The sequence below is a fragment of the Lissotriton helveticus genome, chromosome 10, assembly GCF_964261635.1.
Source record: "Lissotriton helveticus chromosome 10, aLisHel1.1, whole genome shotgun sequence".
Lineage (NCBI taxonomy): Eukaryota > Metazoa > Chordata > Amphibia > Caudata > Salamandridae > Lissotriton > Lissotriton helveticus.
In genome coordinates this window covers 899091627-899105937 of record NC_136071.1, presented here as the reverse complement: position 1 = coordinate 899105937, position 14311 = coordinate 899091627, and the positions used below count along the sequence as shown (strand labels likewise).

At 41.1% G+C, this 14311-nt stretch overlaps 1 protein-coding gene across 6 annotated transcripts in view; it reads left to right on the top strand.

Moving 5' to 3' along the window:
- LOC144784620 (thiamine pyrophosphokinase 1-like) overlaps positions 1-14311 on the top strand; it is a 1414696-nt gene that overhangs the window by 657703 nt on the left and 742682 nt on the right. For all 6 annotated transcript variants that reach the window (XM_078663541.1, XM_078663543.1, XM_078663544.1 and 3 more), the window contains one exon: positions 4521-4593. In XM_078663541.1, coding sequence (XP_078519667.1) covers positions 4521-4593 — 73 coding nt within the window. The remainder of the gene's footprint in view (positions 1-4520; positions 4594-14311) is intronic.

Below are 14311 nucleotides of genomic sequence, written 5' to 3'. Positions count from 1 at the left end.
TAAGGAAATTGAAAGAAGGGTCCATGGAGGGACAAACCGAGTCAAATTGAATGATTGCAATTATATTATGTATTTTTAAATATTGAACTTTTAAGCATTCCGTCTTGGCTTACAGCATGATATTACAAAAACAAGTTTTTATGAGAAATAATGAACTTTGGTTTTAGGTCCTTTTAACATTTTTAATAATTGTACTTTTAGCTGTGTTATGATGGTATATGTAGTTTAAAGACCAAGTGGTCATAATAAACTTATTTTTGATTGATTGATTGATTGATTGATTGATACAGAGTGATTGGCTTAATTTTGAATACAATCTTTAATACATTTAAAAATGTTACATTAAATTGCAATTATTTTTCCTGCAGTTTAAACAATAAAATAAATTCCCAACTTAAGTGCAAAAAAAATATTTTATTATGCATTATTAGTTATTAAAAGTGATAAATGGAATAAAATTAAACGAATTTAATTGTATGTTATTAAAATGTATTCCTACATTAAATGTTAATTAAAAAAAGACATTACATTATAGTTATTTACGCTTTTAAATAATTAAAAAAATAATGTAATCAAACATTTTTATGAGGTTTTATTTTAAGTCCCCATGGGAGGGTGTTGCAGTACCAGACTGTGACAGAAAAAATGTTTTGTACTAGCAAATATTTCTCCTTACCTTACCTTACCTTACCTTACCTTACCTTACCTCCCTTCTGGAGTCCTGACAGGTATTTTGTGTAAATTAAGGTCTATAGATACTGATGGGGCAAGCAGTAGCCTTTTTTAGAGTCATGGCATTCTCACAGGGTAGAAAATGTTGCAATCTAACATCAGCCTGCAGAGCCCACAAGACAGTGATAAGCCATTAGTGGGAGTGTGTCAGCCAAATGTATGAAACCTCCCGTAGTTAGTGGGTAGTTTAAATCATTTGGTGTAAATGACATCATTTTTGATCCACATAGTTTTAAAAATCACTAATGGAAAAAAACATACGTGAGAAGGATATTAGTAAAAAACAAATTGCAGCCAGAGGTTAGAGAAAATGATTATTGTTAATGGACTAATGGCCTGATTATATGTCGGGTGGAGCAGTGTTTCTGAGGGTATATTGCTCCACCTGATCCCTGATCTGGGATTGCACACTGTACAAATCTCCCATCAGAATCCCTCCTATGTGATGGCAGACTATCTGACTGTAAGTAGTTACATAAAAATGCTTTAAACAGTTTTTACTGGTCAACAGTAGCCCGGTGGGGCTTAAATAATGTAATTGCTTCAAGATACCCTACAATTGTGATACATCAGAGAATTGCAAAAAGCGAACAAAGGCCAGTAAATGTGAAGAGATAAAGGGGCAAGAGGAAAATAGTGGAGAGCAAGAGAAATGGGGCAAAAGAAAGAGCAAGAGAAATCCAGAGACAGATGCATAATTATAGAAGAAAGATGGATAGAAATTGCGGTTGAAGGAACATCCAAGAGAGTTTGGACATGCAGCAAGAGGAGAAATACATAAACGTGAAATGAAGAAATGGAGTGAGAATACAGGGAAGAAGTAGAAAAAAGGAAAGAAAGAAACTGAGGCAAAGAACGAAAGGGATATTGGGGAGAAAGAAAGAGGAAAAGAAAGATGAAGTTAAAAAGAGGAAGAAAAATGTAAAAGGTAGGAATGGTGGATGAGAAGTATTGATGAGAAGAAGCAATAATGGACGAGAAGAAGGATGAGAAGCAGGGAAGAGAGATAGGGATGATGAATAAGAAGAAGGGATGAGATGTAGGCATAATGGATGAGAATTAGGAATGATGGATGAGTACTAGGGAAGAGAAGTAGGGATGATGGATGAGAAATAGGGGTGAGGAGTTAAGGACTGAGGATGTCTAAAATGGGTGCTGTAGTGGTGTGTGCAGTCTAATTTTATTTTAATGCCACAACAGGGGGCACTGGTGAAATGCAACTGATTATTTTATCAGAGTGCTTCTATTTTGACACAAAACAAATAAAAAGGTGAGATTACAGATACATTAGGTACTATAATGCTGATATGGCAAAGACACTCTCCTGCATGAATTCTAATGCTAATGTCCACAACAGTAACTATGGGCATTCAAAGTGGTAGTGCGACCAGGCAGGCTTAATTTAGGAGACCGGTATGTAAAGCATTTAAAAACACCAATTCAGTAAATAATTAAGACACAGCACACAATATAAATACAAAACCAATTTATAAAAATAGGAAATATATGTATCCTTATAATTACACAAAAATGACAAAAATTGAATGTAGGGATCCGGAAATATGAATTTTTGAACAAATATATTCTTTCTAGCACTTAGAAACATATAGCGCTAATCTGGGAAATCTAACTTTGTATTGTTCAATTGTGACCAAAGTTTGAGACCAACCGCGATGGAGCCCTAATCGGATACCCCTCAAAGTAGCCTCTGCCATGATTTCACATTTGGACTTAAAAATGTTTATGGAGCGTTTTCTGCCGCAGTCCCTCAATGCTCCTCACTTGGCCAAATTCAAAGAGGGTTTGCTGGCTTGCTGTCGAGGGAGCATCCAGTCAAACTTTGGGAGTCAGATATTTTCAGTGGGATGAACCTGCAGCCCTGCTATGGTAGGGGAAGGTGTCCAGCTTGGCATTCACAGTTGAGTCGGTCCCCTCATGGAGCTTTTTTTCAAAGTTGCTCCAAACTTCTCCAATCTTCTGGAACTTCTACCTGAAGTTACTCTTGAGGGTCCAAAGTGTCCAAAACACAATACAAGGGTCTGGAATCTCCAAGGTGGTCCTTGAAAGGTTGGGACAAAAATTCCCACAATGCATCTGGACAACACCCTTACAAATCCGGTGGACACACTCCAGGCTGGGGATTCTTATAGGTGAGGGTCCAGGTGAGCTCTGTTAACTTGCAGCTTGCAGGGAGTTGACTCTTTGTTCCTCTTGAAGCAAGTTACATCCACAGCTCTGTAGTTCTAGATAATGTAGCAGGTGCAGTCAGTCAGAATGAAGGGCCTGATGGTGCAAATCATGTTTTCAGTTTGCCAATCCTTCTTCTCTTAGTTTCAAGTAGCAAATCCGAGACGCTCTGCTCCTCTCACATGTTTATTCAGTGTTCTCTGGGGTCAAGCAGGATAGCACTCCTGTCCAATGACGTTCAAGGCTTCAACTCATAGCATAACCACTTGCTCCAAAGTGTGGCATAATCTTCTTCCAGAAAGCACTATTCCTCTAAAATTCAGTGTTGCTGAAATCTCAGCAGAGGAGTAAGAACTTGTTAAACCAACCTCCAGGATGGCTCATTTCTATAGCTCTCCGCCTTAAGCCTGCTATCTGATTGGGTCACAGGGGATGGGTGTAAATGGACCTGGCCTTCCCTGCCTGTCCTATTCCTCCTTTGAAGCTTCATGCTTTACGAACCCTCCTCCCCTGCTCTGGCATTAATGTGTAGCAGAGCTCTCTCCAATAGATTTAGCCTCTGCCTTGGTGAGTCACTTATCACTTCGTCAAAGCAGCCTGGCTAATCCTTTTAACTCTGACCAATCAGGGCCGACTGCAGGAAGACTGAATTTTGGCTCACAGGCAAGAAAGTCTTATAACTTTTTTTTTGTATATTTTAGGATAAATTCAGCGTTATGATAGTTTCTTTAATTTCTAGTAATATTTATGCGTTCATAATCTATTGCAATGTTATTCTATGTGGCTGGGGATCTAGAATGGGGAAAATGAAATGTGCAATTTCTCCAACACCAGGGTATATAAAACATCTTTTATAATGGACCTCCTCATAATTAGTTGACCCCCCCACCCTTGGGACACCTAACGTAGAACCTGGGGGTACTTAATATACCATAATATTTCAGATAATGACTTTTTAATTGCCCCTGCCACCAAAGTCGAGTTTGCAGTGAATTTACTTTAACAAGCAGTGCTGCAAAACAGGCCTGCTTGTAAAATTACCTCAGGCACTCAGCAGTGCACACATGCAAGTGCAGAAAAGGCTACTGGCCTCTACACTGCAATGCCCCATTATATACTAGGGACTTGTAGGTAGTTTTTAACCCCCCGCCCAATAATATCTACTAGGGACTTATATGCCAATGGAAAGTGTACCCTAATACATAGTGTACCTTAATGCATGTGTGTGTTTTAACATAACAGTGGGTGTTTTAGCACTGGCCCAGGGCCTGCCCAGCAGAGCCCAGGGCACTTTCAGAGTATGAACACCAGCATCCATGGTTCTCAAATGGGATTTAAAGTGGGGGAACACTGCAAACCGGTCCCGATTTCTAACATCTCCTGAAGTAGGATTCTTTATTCCGAACCTCATTTATTATGCTATGATAAATGTATTTATGTGAATTCAATAAAGGTTTTCTAGAGCTAAAGTATATGGACATTTGTATTTATGTCCTAATTCCCATTCTGTTCTACTTTTGCATTTTCCAATGAGAAACATTAGTTAATGTTTGACCTCATTGTTATTTCACTCATTGTTATTTGTGTCACATTTCTTTCAGCTTCTTGCCTGATTTCATCAATGGAGACTTTGATTCTATAAAGCAAGATGTTAAGGACTATTACAAAAACAAGGTAAGGTCTTCTATTGTATAAAGAAGCCTTCTACTCTATTAATTCAGTTATATTTAAAGCAAAATAGTTTGAACATAACTAAAATATGTTTTAAAGGGCATGGTTTTGGTGTCAATACACCACAGTATAAATGCATGAAGAGTGCAAGTGTCTTAAGTGATTTGCATACTAAATATATAGCATGTAAAGTCATCGGAAGCTCTTTGGCGAAACTTCCAATTACGTTCCACTCGTTGTCAAAACATTGCAGTCCCCTTACTGCTTACTGTAGACAGTAAACGTAGATAAAGTATAACACGTGCTTTGGTTTTGTTGTTTTTTCGTCACCACATCAACTTCAGTGATTTAGAGATGTTGTACACCTTAGCTTAAGAAAGTGAAATCTTACTTTTTTTTAGGTGTACTTCCAGTTTGTTTTATCCAAAAAGTAGGCCTCATTTAAAAGGATTAGCACAACTCCCTGAGTGGGTGCAGTAATCAAATAAACAGTTATTCAAGGCACAGTGCAATAATATGTCCTAAAACATATTTCCTCATAATTTTGTGTGTACCACTTTTAGCTTTGGCACAACTAAAACTAACGTAACTAAAATAATATGATATCAAAATATAGTGTACTTTGGGACAGCCTCAAGCTCAGCAGCCTCCAGACAGTGGCTTGAGGTATTACTATTCACCTAATTCTGTTTAGTCACTTTTGTCAGTGATCGAATATGACCTGCACCCTAACATAGCTGTCTATGTGTTCTGAAAGACAATTCAAGTACTAAATGAGTATTTCTCAGGTATCATCCATCTGTGCTGCCTTGAATGTGTGCACCTTCGCTATGCTGTGCAGCTTTTAGCCCCTTATTCCCAGAAATCTACCTTTATTGTTACCTAAACCAGGATGGCAGCCTGTGTGAAACTGACAGGAGCTGGGAGTGATCACGTATCTTGGTGCACAGGTTTTCGTAGATTTCTGCCCTGGTTCTTTATCTGGCAAAGCTCTGCTTGGCTCTGCTTTGTGCGTACCTCAGATCCATTGGTTATATATGTATTTATACGTGTATATATGTGGCAACCACAGATAGTATTAGGTTGATGAGGGTGTGGCGGCTCTCCTGATGCTGCTGGATCTTTCAGCAGGCTTTGAAATGATCTTACACGTGCGCCTGGTGTAGTATCTTCATCAGGCAAGTGTCAGTGGGAAAGCCCTTAATCTCTACCATTCCTTCCTCAACAGCAGAATGCAGGTTGTCAGCTGTAGTGGCTTTAAAGCTAAGGCTTTTAGTCTTCTTTGGGGGGTCCCTCAGAGGTCCTCGTTGAGCCCCACTTTTTTCAATCTGTATATCTACCCTCTCGCTGAACTGATGCACTCCTGCAGTTTTAAAGTACTTGTATATACTGACGATACTCAGATTATTGTATCCATCTCTGGCGACTTGTCCTTAGTAGCTGACCTTTTTAATTCCTGCATGACCAAGATTAGCATCTGGATGAAAGAAACTTTTCTTGAACTGACTGTGGAAAAAATGATGGTGCTGGTGTTTAGTGCCCAAGAATCCATTTGGTATTGCTGGCGGTGGCTGAAGGATTGTGGCCCTCTACCCACTCCTGTTAAAGGGGCTATAAATATTGGGGTTGTAGGAAAGTACCCCTTTTTGCATGGATTTCCTCTAACTTTTTACCAGGTACCTGATGGCTACTTGACTGAGTGTGTGCTGGGACCCTGCTAACCAGCCCCCAGCACCAGTGTTCTTTCCCAAACATTGTACCTTTGTTTCTACAATTGACCACCTCTGGACCACATGTAAGTCCCTTGTAAACGGTACCCCTTGGCCATGTGACCAGAGAGGACCTCTTAGGGCTGCAGCATGTATTATGCCACCATCAGAGTCCCCTCGCCTTAACACCCACATGCTGCCAGTGCAGGCTGCATGTTTTGGCACAGACCAAACTGAAGAATCGACATGGCAGTGTGCCATGCCCACCAACACTGCCTGTAGCATTGGTAAGTCACCCCTCTAGCAAGCCTTATAGCCCTAAGGCAGGGTTCACCATATCCCAGGTGAGGGCATAGCTGCATGAGCATTATAAACCTTAGTGCCTGTGCCATCCACAGACATTGTAAGTGCAGTGAAACCATTTTTAGTACGAACTCTACAGCTCTATGATGGCTTTACTGAAAACTGGTAAGATGTCAGCATAATAACCTCACTCTGATGCCAGTGTTGGATTTATGATAAAATGCACTCAGAGGGCATTTTAGAGATGCCCCCTGAAAAACAAGCAACTTCTAGTGTATTGGCTGACTGGTCCTGCCAGCCAGCCACCACCAGACAAGTTTCTGACCTCATGGGGTAAGGTTCTTTGTACCCTAAGAGGCCAGGAACAAAGCATGCTCTGGGTGGAGGTGCTTCACACTTCCCCCTGGCAGGAACAGCAACTCTTGGGGGTTAGCCTCAAAGGCCCTCACCTTGTGATGCCCACTCCCTTGTCCATGCCCTACTTTTGGCAGCACAACAGGCAGGAAAGTTAATAAGCCGAGTAGGAGTGTCCACTTCAACCTGGCACACCCATCGCATCGCCAGGAGCTGAGTTGAACCCCTCGCTTAAAAATTCTCCATCTTTATTTGGAGAACTAGGCAGAATAGGAACAGGGATGTGCCCCTCTTCCCAAATGATGTCACCACACTAGGGAACAGTAGCCATTGTCTACTGCCTCCCGAACCGAGGAATGCCTTTAAATTTAGTATTTAAGGACTCCCGGGAACCTTGTCCCACAGATTTGACAGGCCACAGAAGAAGACTGACCAGGACCGCTGCTGGACCTGGAACTGAACAGCTGCAGACTGAATCCCGCCAGAACCCTGCCACCTGCATCCGGTTTGACAATGGACCTGCTGTACTTCCAGAAACCCTGCCAGGCCTCCAAGAATCCTCGGAGAACCGGCAACCTTTGGCAAAGTGAAAAGACCCTCCCTCTGAATTAGAGGCTCTAGTCCCCGGTACCCACTGGTACAAGACCTACAAGAACCATCGCAGGGAGAACCAACACTTGTGTCGACGCAACTCCCTGCTACAGGAGAACTCCATGAACTGCCGCAGTTGAGGATCGACACTCCTGTTGATGCGACTCACTGAGACCCAAGACCTCCAAAGGCCGCAGTTGTAGAGGACCAGCACTTGTGCCGACACGACTCTGCCCTGCTAGAAGAAAGCACTGCAGCTGGACGGCCACCAGGACCTTGAGGGATCCTCCCGGCCCCACAACTGCAGCTGTTCACAGCCCATGCCCAGAGGCCATACCCTCCTGCAAGTGGCCCTGCCAGCCTGCTCAACTGCTGCCACCCCAGGACGGTCCGGTGACAACGGAAACCCATCCGATCTACAGCAACCGACCGCCAGTGATCGTGACGGTACTAGAGTTGATCACCTGCTGAAACCTGTCCTACTCATTGCCTGCCGCCGACTGCAAGGGTAAATATCATTGCCGGTAGTGACCGCTTTGATACTAAATTCCACACCTTTCGAGTGGTCACAGCCCTCTATGACCATCAACGTGCTCAGTCGTGGCCTGTATACAAAGTATCTTCTTGTAGACTAACATGTGTTTCATGTATGTGTAAAATATTGGTTGATAGTATGCACACCTATTGCCAAGAATATTGGAAATATTGCTTAATTGGAAACTCTACTTGTCTGAACTGAGTTCACTTGGTTTCTAAAATAAAAGTAACTACAGTAATATTTTTACAAACATTGGCCTGGAGTTAAGTCATTGAGTGTGTGTTCCTGCCTTGTATGGGTATGTACAACAAATGCATTCACATTACTCTCTGATAAGCCTAACTGGTAGACCACACTACCACAAATGGAGCTTTTGGTATTATCTGCTTAAACCTCTGCCATACCTTTGGGGACTCACCGGTCTCTGTGCACACCATACCTCTTTTTAGTATAGTATATACAGAGCTTCCTACAGGGATGATCTTTGATACCTCCTTGAATTTTGAGTTACAGTTTTACCATGAGTACCTGCTTCTACATAATTTGGACACTCAGGAAAATCTCTTCATTTATTCCCGGTGAACTGCGTAATTTTGTAGTCATTAGGTTAGTATCTTCCACACTTTATTATAGCAATGCGTTTTATTTGAACATTAACGCCTCTTCTTTGAGTAAGTTGCAAGTGCTGCAAAACACGACTGCGTGCCTTATTATTAACACGTCCAAACAATATTAGAATGCTGCTTTGTCTCCGAGTTATGCAGCGCATTGTTGTCACAGCTATTTGCCTAGTCATCCTAGATCTCCATCACAAAGGGACTAAACATCTTGGCACCCTCTTCAACTGGTACATTCCATGAAGGTCACTCAGAGCCTCCTCCAGTAGGAAAGTCGACATTCCCAGGTTTCGGAACATTAAATGGTGTGGCCGGTTCATTTCTGGGGCTGCTGCTAAGTTATGGAACTTTGTCCTCAACCAAATTGCTAGATTTCTGTCCTTTGTCTTGTTTAAAAATTCTTTGAAAGCCTGGCTTTTTTCATCTTAGGCTCCATGGCTTTTCTGTGTTTAATGAGCTCTGTTTTCTGGCAAAACGCTTAGATACCCTAGGGTTTAATGCGTTCTATAAATACATTTTTCATTTCATGTCATTTATATATATATATATATTCATATCGTAAGGGCTATGGGTTGCGCACATTTCATGTCATATATATATATATATATATATATATATATATATATATATATATATATATATATTCATTTGGTAAGGGCTATGGGTGGCTCATGTTGTGTTTGGCAGCTTCCTTCTTGTCAATCCCCAACAACCACCGCTCCCACATTGGAAGAGCTGACATGTGGCCCCATGCCACTTGTGACGCCATCATTTTGCATGCTTAGGCTTGTAGATTAAATTTTACCTGTGCAAGCCAACCACAAAATGCACACTGTTATTGCTAACGTGTGAACGTACATAAGGGACACAAACAACAGGCGGTCACTACTACATCTTGCTGTTTTGGCCCCGGTTTGCTTTAACACTTCTAACTCACTTGATTGCTATATGTACTCCACAGGAGGTGGAGCCAATGCCGACACCATGTTTTCCTCCCAGGCTGTGGTTTCTGGTTGTGTTGCAATTGGGGGACAACCCTTTCCTTGAGACTTGTGCAGAACAGGCACATTATAGTACTCATTGAGAACACTGATGGGCAATGGACTGCCAGCCCCAGTTTTTGCCATCCGGCTTCTTTGACAAGTACTGTATGGAAATACATCCTAAAGACAAACCGCCAGGTACAAGCCCTACATACACCCTCAGGGCACGGCCCCTGTGTGGACTGTCCCCCTTCTAGTTGTGGGTTCTGTCCCTCTCCTAGTTGTGGGTTTCTATTTTCCCTTACTTATGAGAGAGTTCTCCTGCTCACATTTTGGCCTTTGCCTCCTTAGAACCAGCCCTTAGTGCCAGTGTCATGTTTAGCTCACTCTTCACTTACAGAATTGATGGGAATGCAGGCCATGGACCACATGAACTGTAACACCTTGGAACTTCAAACTGTGTATACAATTGTTTCAGGAACATTAACAAGTTCACTTTTTACTTTTGTTAAATAACTTTTAAGTAGTCACTTGAAGCTTCAGAGTCTGCCAAAATACCGGACATTTATTCGTTAATATTTTAGGATTCTGGAAAAACCAGGTGCTGGTACTAGAAGAAGGATTGTGTGTAAATTCCTCTTATATCTTTTGAACATGGCCTTTCAACTATCTGTGCTTTATTAATGATTGAGGAACAGTATAGTTTGTGTATACTGTTTTAGGTTTATATTATTTCAATTTGGAAAAATACCAGAATTAATTTATTTAGCAATTTTTGTATTGGCGTGACATAAAAAAACATTAAAGACAGACTAATTGGCTTTGTGACTGTAGTAATGTTTAGTCTTCACATTGCTGTGCTGACATTATTCCCTCAAATGTTAAGTGGTTTGTTGTGAGTGTGTGCTCATTCGTTAACATTTTTTCATTTTTGTCTTAAAATCTCAATTACGCTGATAAACCATTCATCAACCTCATTTCTTCACCCCTTTTTCACACACAATAGTGATTACTAGTGCGACAAAGTGGATTATTAGTTTGGCTGGATGTTAGTCTACCACAATTAATCATGTCTGTATTCTTGTTATGTCCAGTAACTTTTTCTGCAAGTTAAACCGAAGCCCAACCCCTGGTAGCTAGGGAACTGAGCAAACAGGCTTAAATTAAGAATGTGTAAAGCATTTAGGAGTACCAAAACTGTTTAAAAACAAAACACACAGCACAATAAAAATCCCACTCCATTTTTCAAAATGGAGATTACTTTAATTAGCAAAATGCCCCTACAAAATGACAAAAATATAGAGAGGGAAGTTAAACTTTTAAATAAAAATCGCAATCCCCTCATCTGTGGTCACTCGAGACCGGTTCAGGGGGCATATCTTCTCCCCCTAGGATTGGTGTCCAGCTGACTCAAATCAATCAATCAATCAATCAGTGGTTTATAGAGCACGATACTCATGCGTGAGGGTCTCAAGGCGCTGGGGGGGAGGGGAACAGGTCCAGGTCAGTTGAAAAGCCAGGTCTTGAGGTCCTTCCTGAACGTTTGACGCCCTTGAGAGCGTCTGGTGTTGACCAGGAGCTCATTCCAGGTCTTGGCTGCAATGTAGGAGAAAGCTCTCCACCTGTTCTGTTTCTGCAGATGCGGGGGACCTCTGCCAGGGCGAGGTCGGCGGAGCAGCGCTTCCTCTTGGGTACGTGAAAACATACTCGGTCGTTGAGGTATTATGACTCGAGAGATATAGGAGGGAGGAGACCCAAATGTTAACTATATCTGCCTGTGGCATCTTTTGAAGTTAATTAATTTTCTGGGCATAGCCCATATGTCCTCCTGCCAAAGGATCTGAAAACCTCTCCATACTCAATCTCTGTGTCTCAGCTCCAAGATCAAGTATACTCCTCATCAAGAGGGCTAATTTTCCCATGGGTGAAAGTTGGAAGCGGATCCAAATGGGCTTCTAGGGACTTTAGGCAGTGAAAAGTTAACTTTCTAACAGTACCTTTTGCTAAATATTTATTACAAGTCTGTCTTTGTCAGTGAATTGGACTTTTCATAAATATTTTACAAGTTCCAGGAATGAACTTTGTAGGTGTTTTCTAGGTAGAGAAAACATTATTACTTTTAATATTATATCCAAAAGCTTTCCCAGGGAACAGCTATCCCTGCTACAGTGAAGATAGCTTTTGAGGCCTTTTCACTGTAGGGACACGGTTACCATTAAACCTTTACATGTCCTTCTTTTAAATACCATTCACCATGCCTAATGGGCATTAATGCCTACTTAGGGGGTGACTTCATTCGCAGGCTGCTGCCAGACCATTTCTTCACACTGCAGCATTGAACTCCCACGGGGACCACCAACAAGGAGCACCAGCCCGCCCATCCACAATGCCTGGCCTGCTCTTCGCGCATGCCAACATCCTCCTGTGACACCCACCTTGCTCATCATGACCCTTTCCAATGTAAACGGGACTCTTGGCAAAAAACGTAGGAAGGTAAAACTTCAGCGGGACTAATCTGGGACTGTAGCTGACCCGTGCTTCATTGCGGAAAGCCTTTACTTTTGAATTTGACCTGGCCCAATGCAACCACATAATCGCAGTTGTCGCTTTATGCTTTTAGGTGCTATTTTATCCTTTATTCTTAAACAATTCATAACTCCGATTTTACTGATTGGATTTTTGCCTCTTTGGTCTTGTTTCATCTTTTAAATTTGGCTCTATTTTCCAACCTAATTTGGGATACTTTTTGTGTGGTGTTTTCACTGTTTTACTGTTTAAAATATTGCACAAATACTTTACACATTTCCTCTAAGTTATGCCTGACGGTCAAGCTACCAGGGGTTTAAGCACAGGTTAATTTGGGGTTTCCTTATGCCTTACCCCAACAAGGCTTGTGGTTGCTGCTTGACCAGGGCTCACACTCCAGTCAACCATTAGCCCAATCTCTCACACTAGGGACTTCTAAGTAGGCTGTATATATTCCAATTATGCGTATTGCTAATGTTTTAGGGGTCAGAGCACATGCACTTGGCCTGGTTAGCAGAGTCCCTGTGCACAGAGTAAAAAACCAGCAAGACAGGTCCAGAAAATGGGAGTGATCATGTAAAAAGAGGCATTTTACTACAACAAGGATCCCCATGTCCCTTGTTTTATTTGATTAATTCCCAAATATGCAAAAATATGGCAAACAATTGTTTTTTCTCAAAACAATTATTATCCCTTTATCATCGATTATCTAACAAGAGTCTACTCCCTTTTTATGGTTTCCATGTTTCTATACTTTGCGTAGTAGTACAGCACCAACATATTTTGATGAATTATAAAATATTTGCTTCATAATACTGAAGAAGTTACTGGCTGAAAATAATGCATGCTGCCAAAAAGAGATGTTTCTTAAGAAAACAGAACTGCGAGTTGTGTGGAATTTAATAAAATATCTACTTGTCTATTGGCCAGCTTGTTTCATAAATCTACTTGTCCTGTAACAAAATCCACTTGCCGGTTTGGTGCCAAGTAGTGCAGTGAAAAATGATGGAAGCAATCTCATTATTTAAGAGCTCTGATATAGCCTCTCTGATTATGCCAGGGCTCATACCATAGTAGTATTTGAATACTTGCAATCCCCTTATGTTGCCACATTTCCGCAGATCTACATCCTGGTACTGAAGATAGTGGTAAGCAATAGTTCCAGGGTTAGAATGCCCTTTTGTGTCTGTACAAACCTACTAACTTGCATGTTTTAAGAGTTTTCAACTCTTCTCTAATCTTTTCACATACTGAGAAATCTTGAAGTTAATTTGAAGTTTATTTATTTTTACATAGTTAATTAAAACCAATGCAATACATGCTACAAATATTCATAAAACGTCATTGTTTGAAACCTTTAAAAAAAATCAAGATGTAAAACATTAGTTACAATTTAAGAGATAATCAATAAACTAGTTATGACACGCTTTTTCACTAACTGCTGGGAAGAACTGATCCCCGTTTTAGCTTGCGCTCTTTGATTTCGACAATATGCTGTGTTTATGAGAAATGTTGGAAATTTACTCCCGACAATGGCAGACGTAAGCCTTCTTCAAGAGTTGGGAAAAAAGTGGTTGGAGGGAAAGTCAACTTGAAAACACTCAAATTGTCGCATGAGCAATTCTACACATGCATATTTGCTTATGCTAAAATGCAGTTCACAAATATTTTCTAGGAGTACTATTTCTTATCCTACTTCAGTAAATCCTTGGGAATTCACAAAAGGTGTATAGCTGCACTTAATGCAAGTACATATACCATGGGTGCACTTCTGAGACTTTCTTAATAATTGGGCCCTAATTTGGTCTGGCGTTGACCATGACCTTTTCTGTCTCTCTCTGTATCAGCTGGCTTCACTGTGAGTGACCGCATTCTGCTCTTTCACAAGGAGCACATCGGCATACAAAGTAGTTTTGTTTAGGGCCAGTAACTATTGTGGCAGTGTGTGCTTTTTGAGATCAAAAAACTATTTTTGCTTTTACCAATGTTTGTTATAATGGTGAGGCTGGGTAGCTCCCACACCAATAAGGTTTTACAAAAAACATGCCAAAACAAGTCACATTGACAAAACTAAAAAGCTGACCACCAATTTCAGACCTA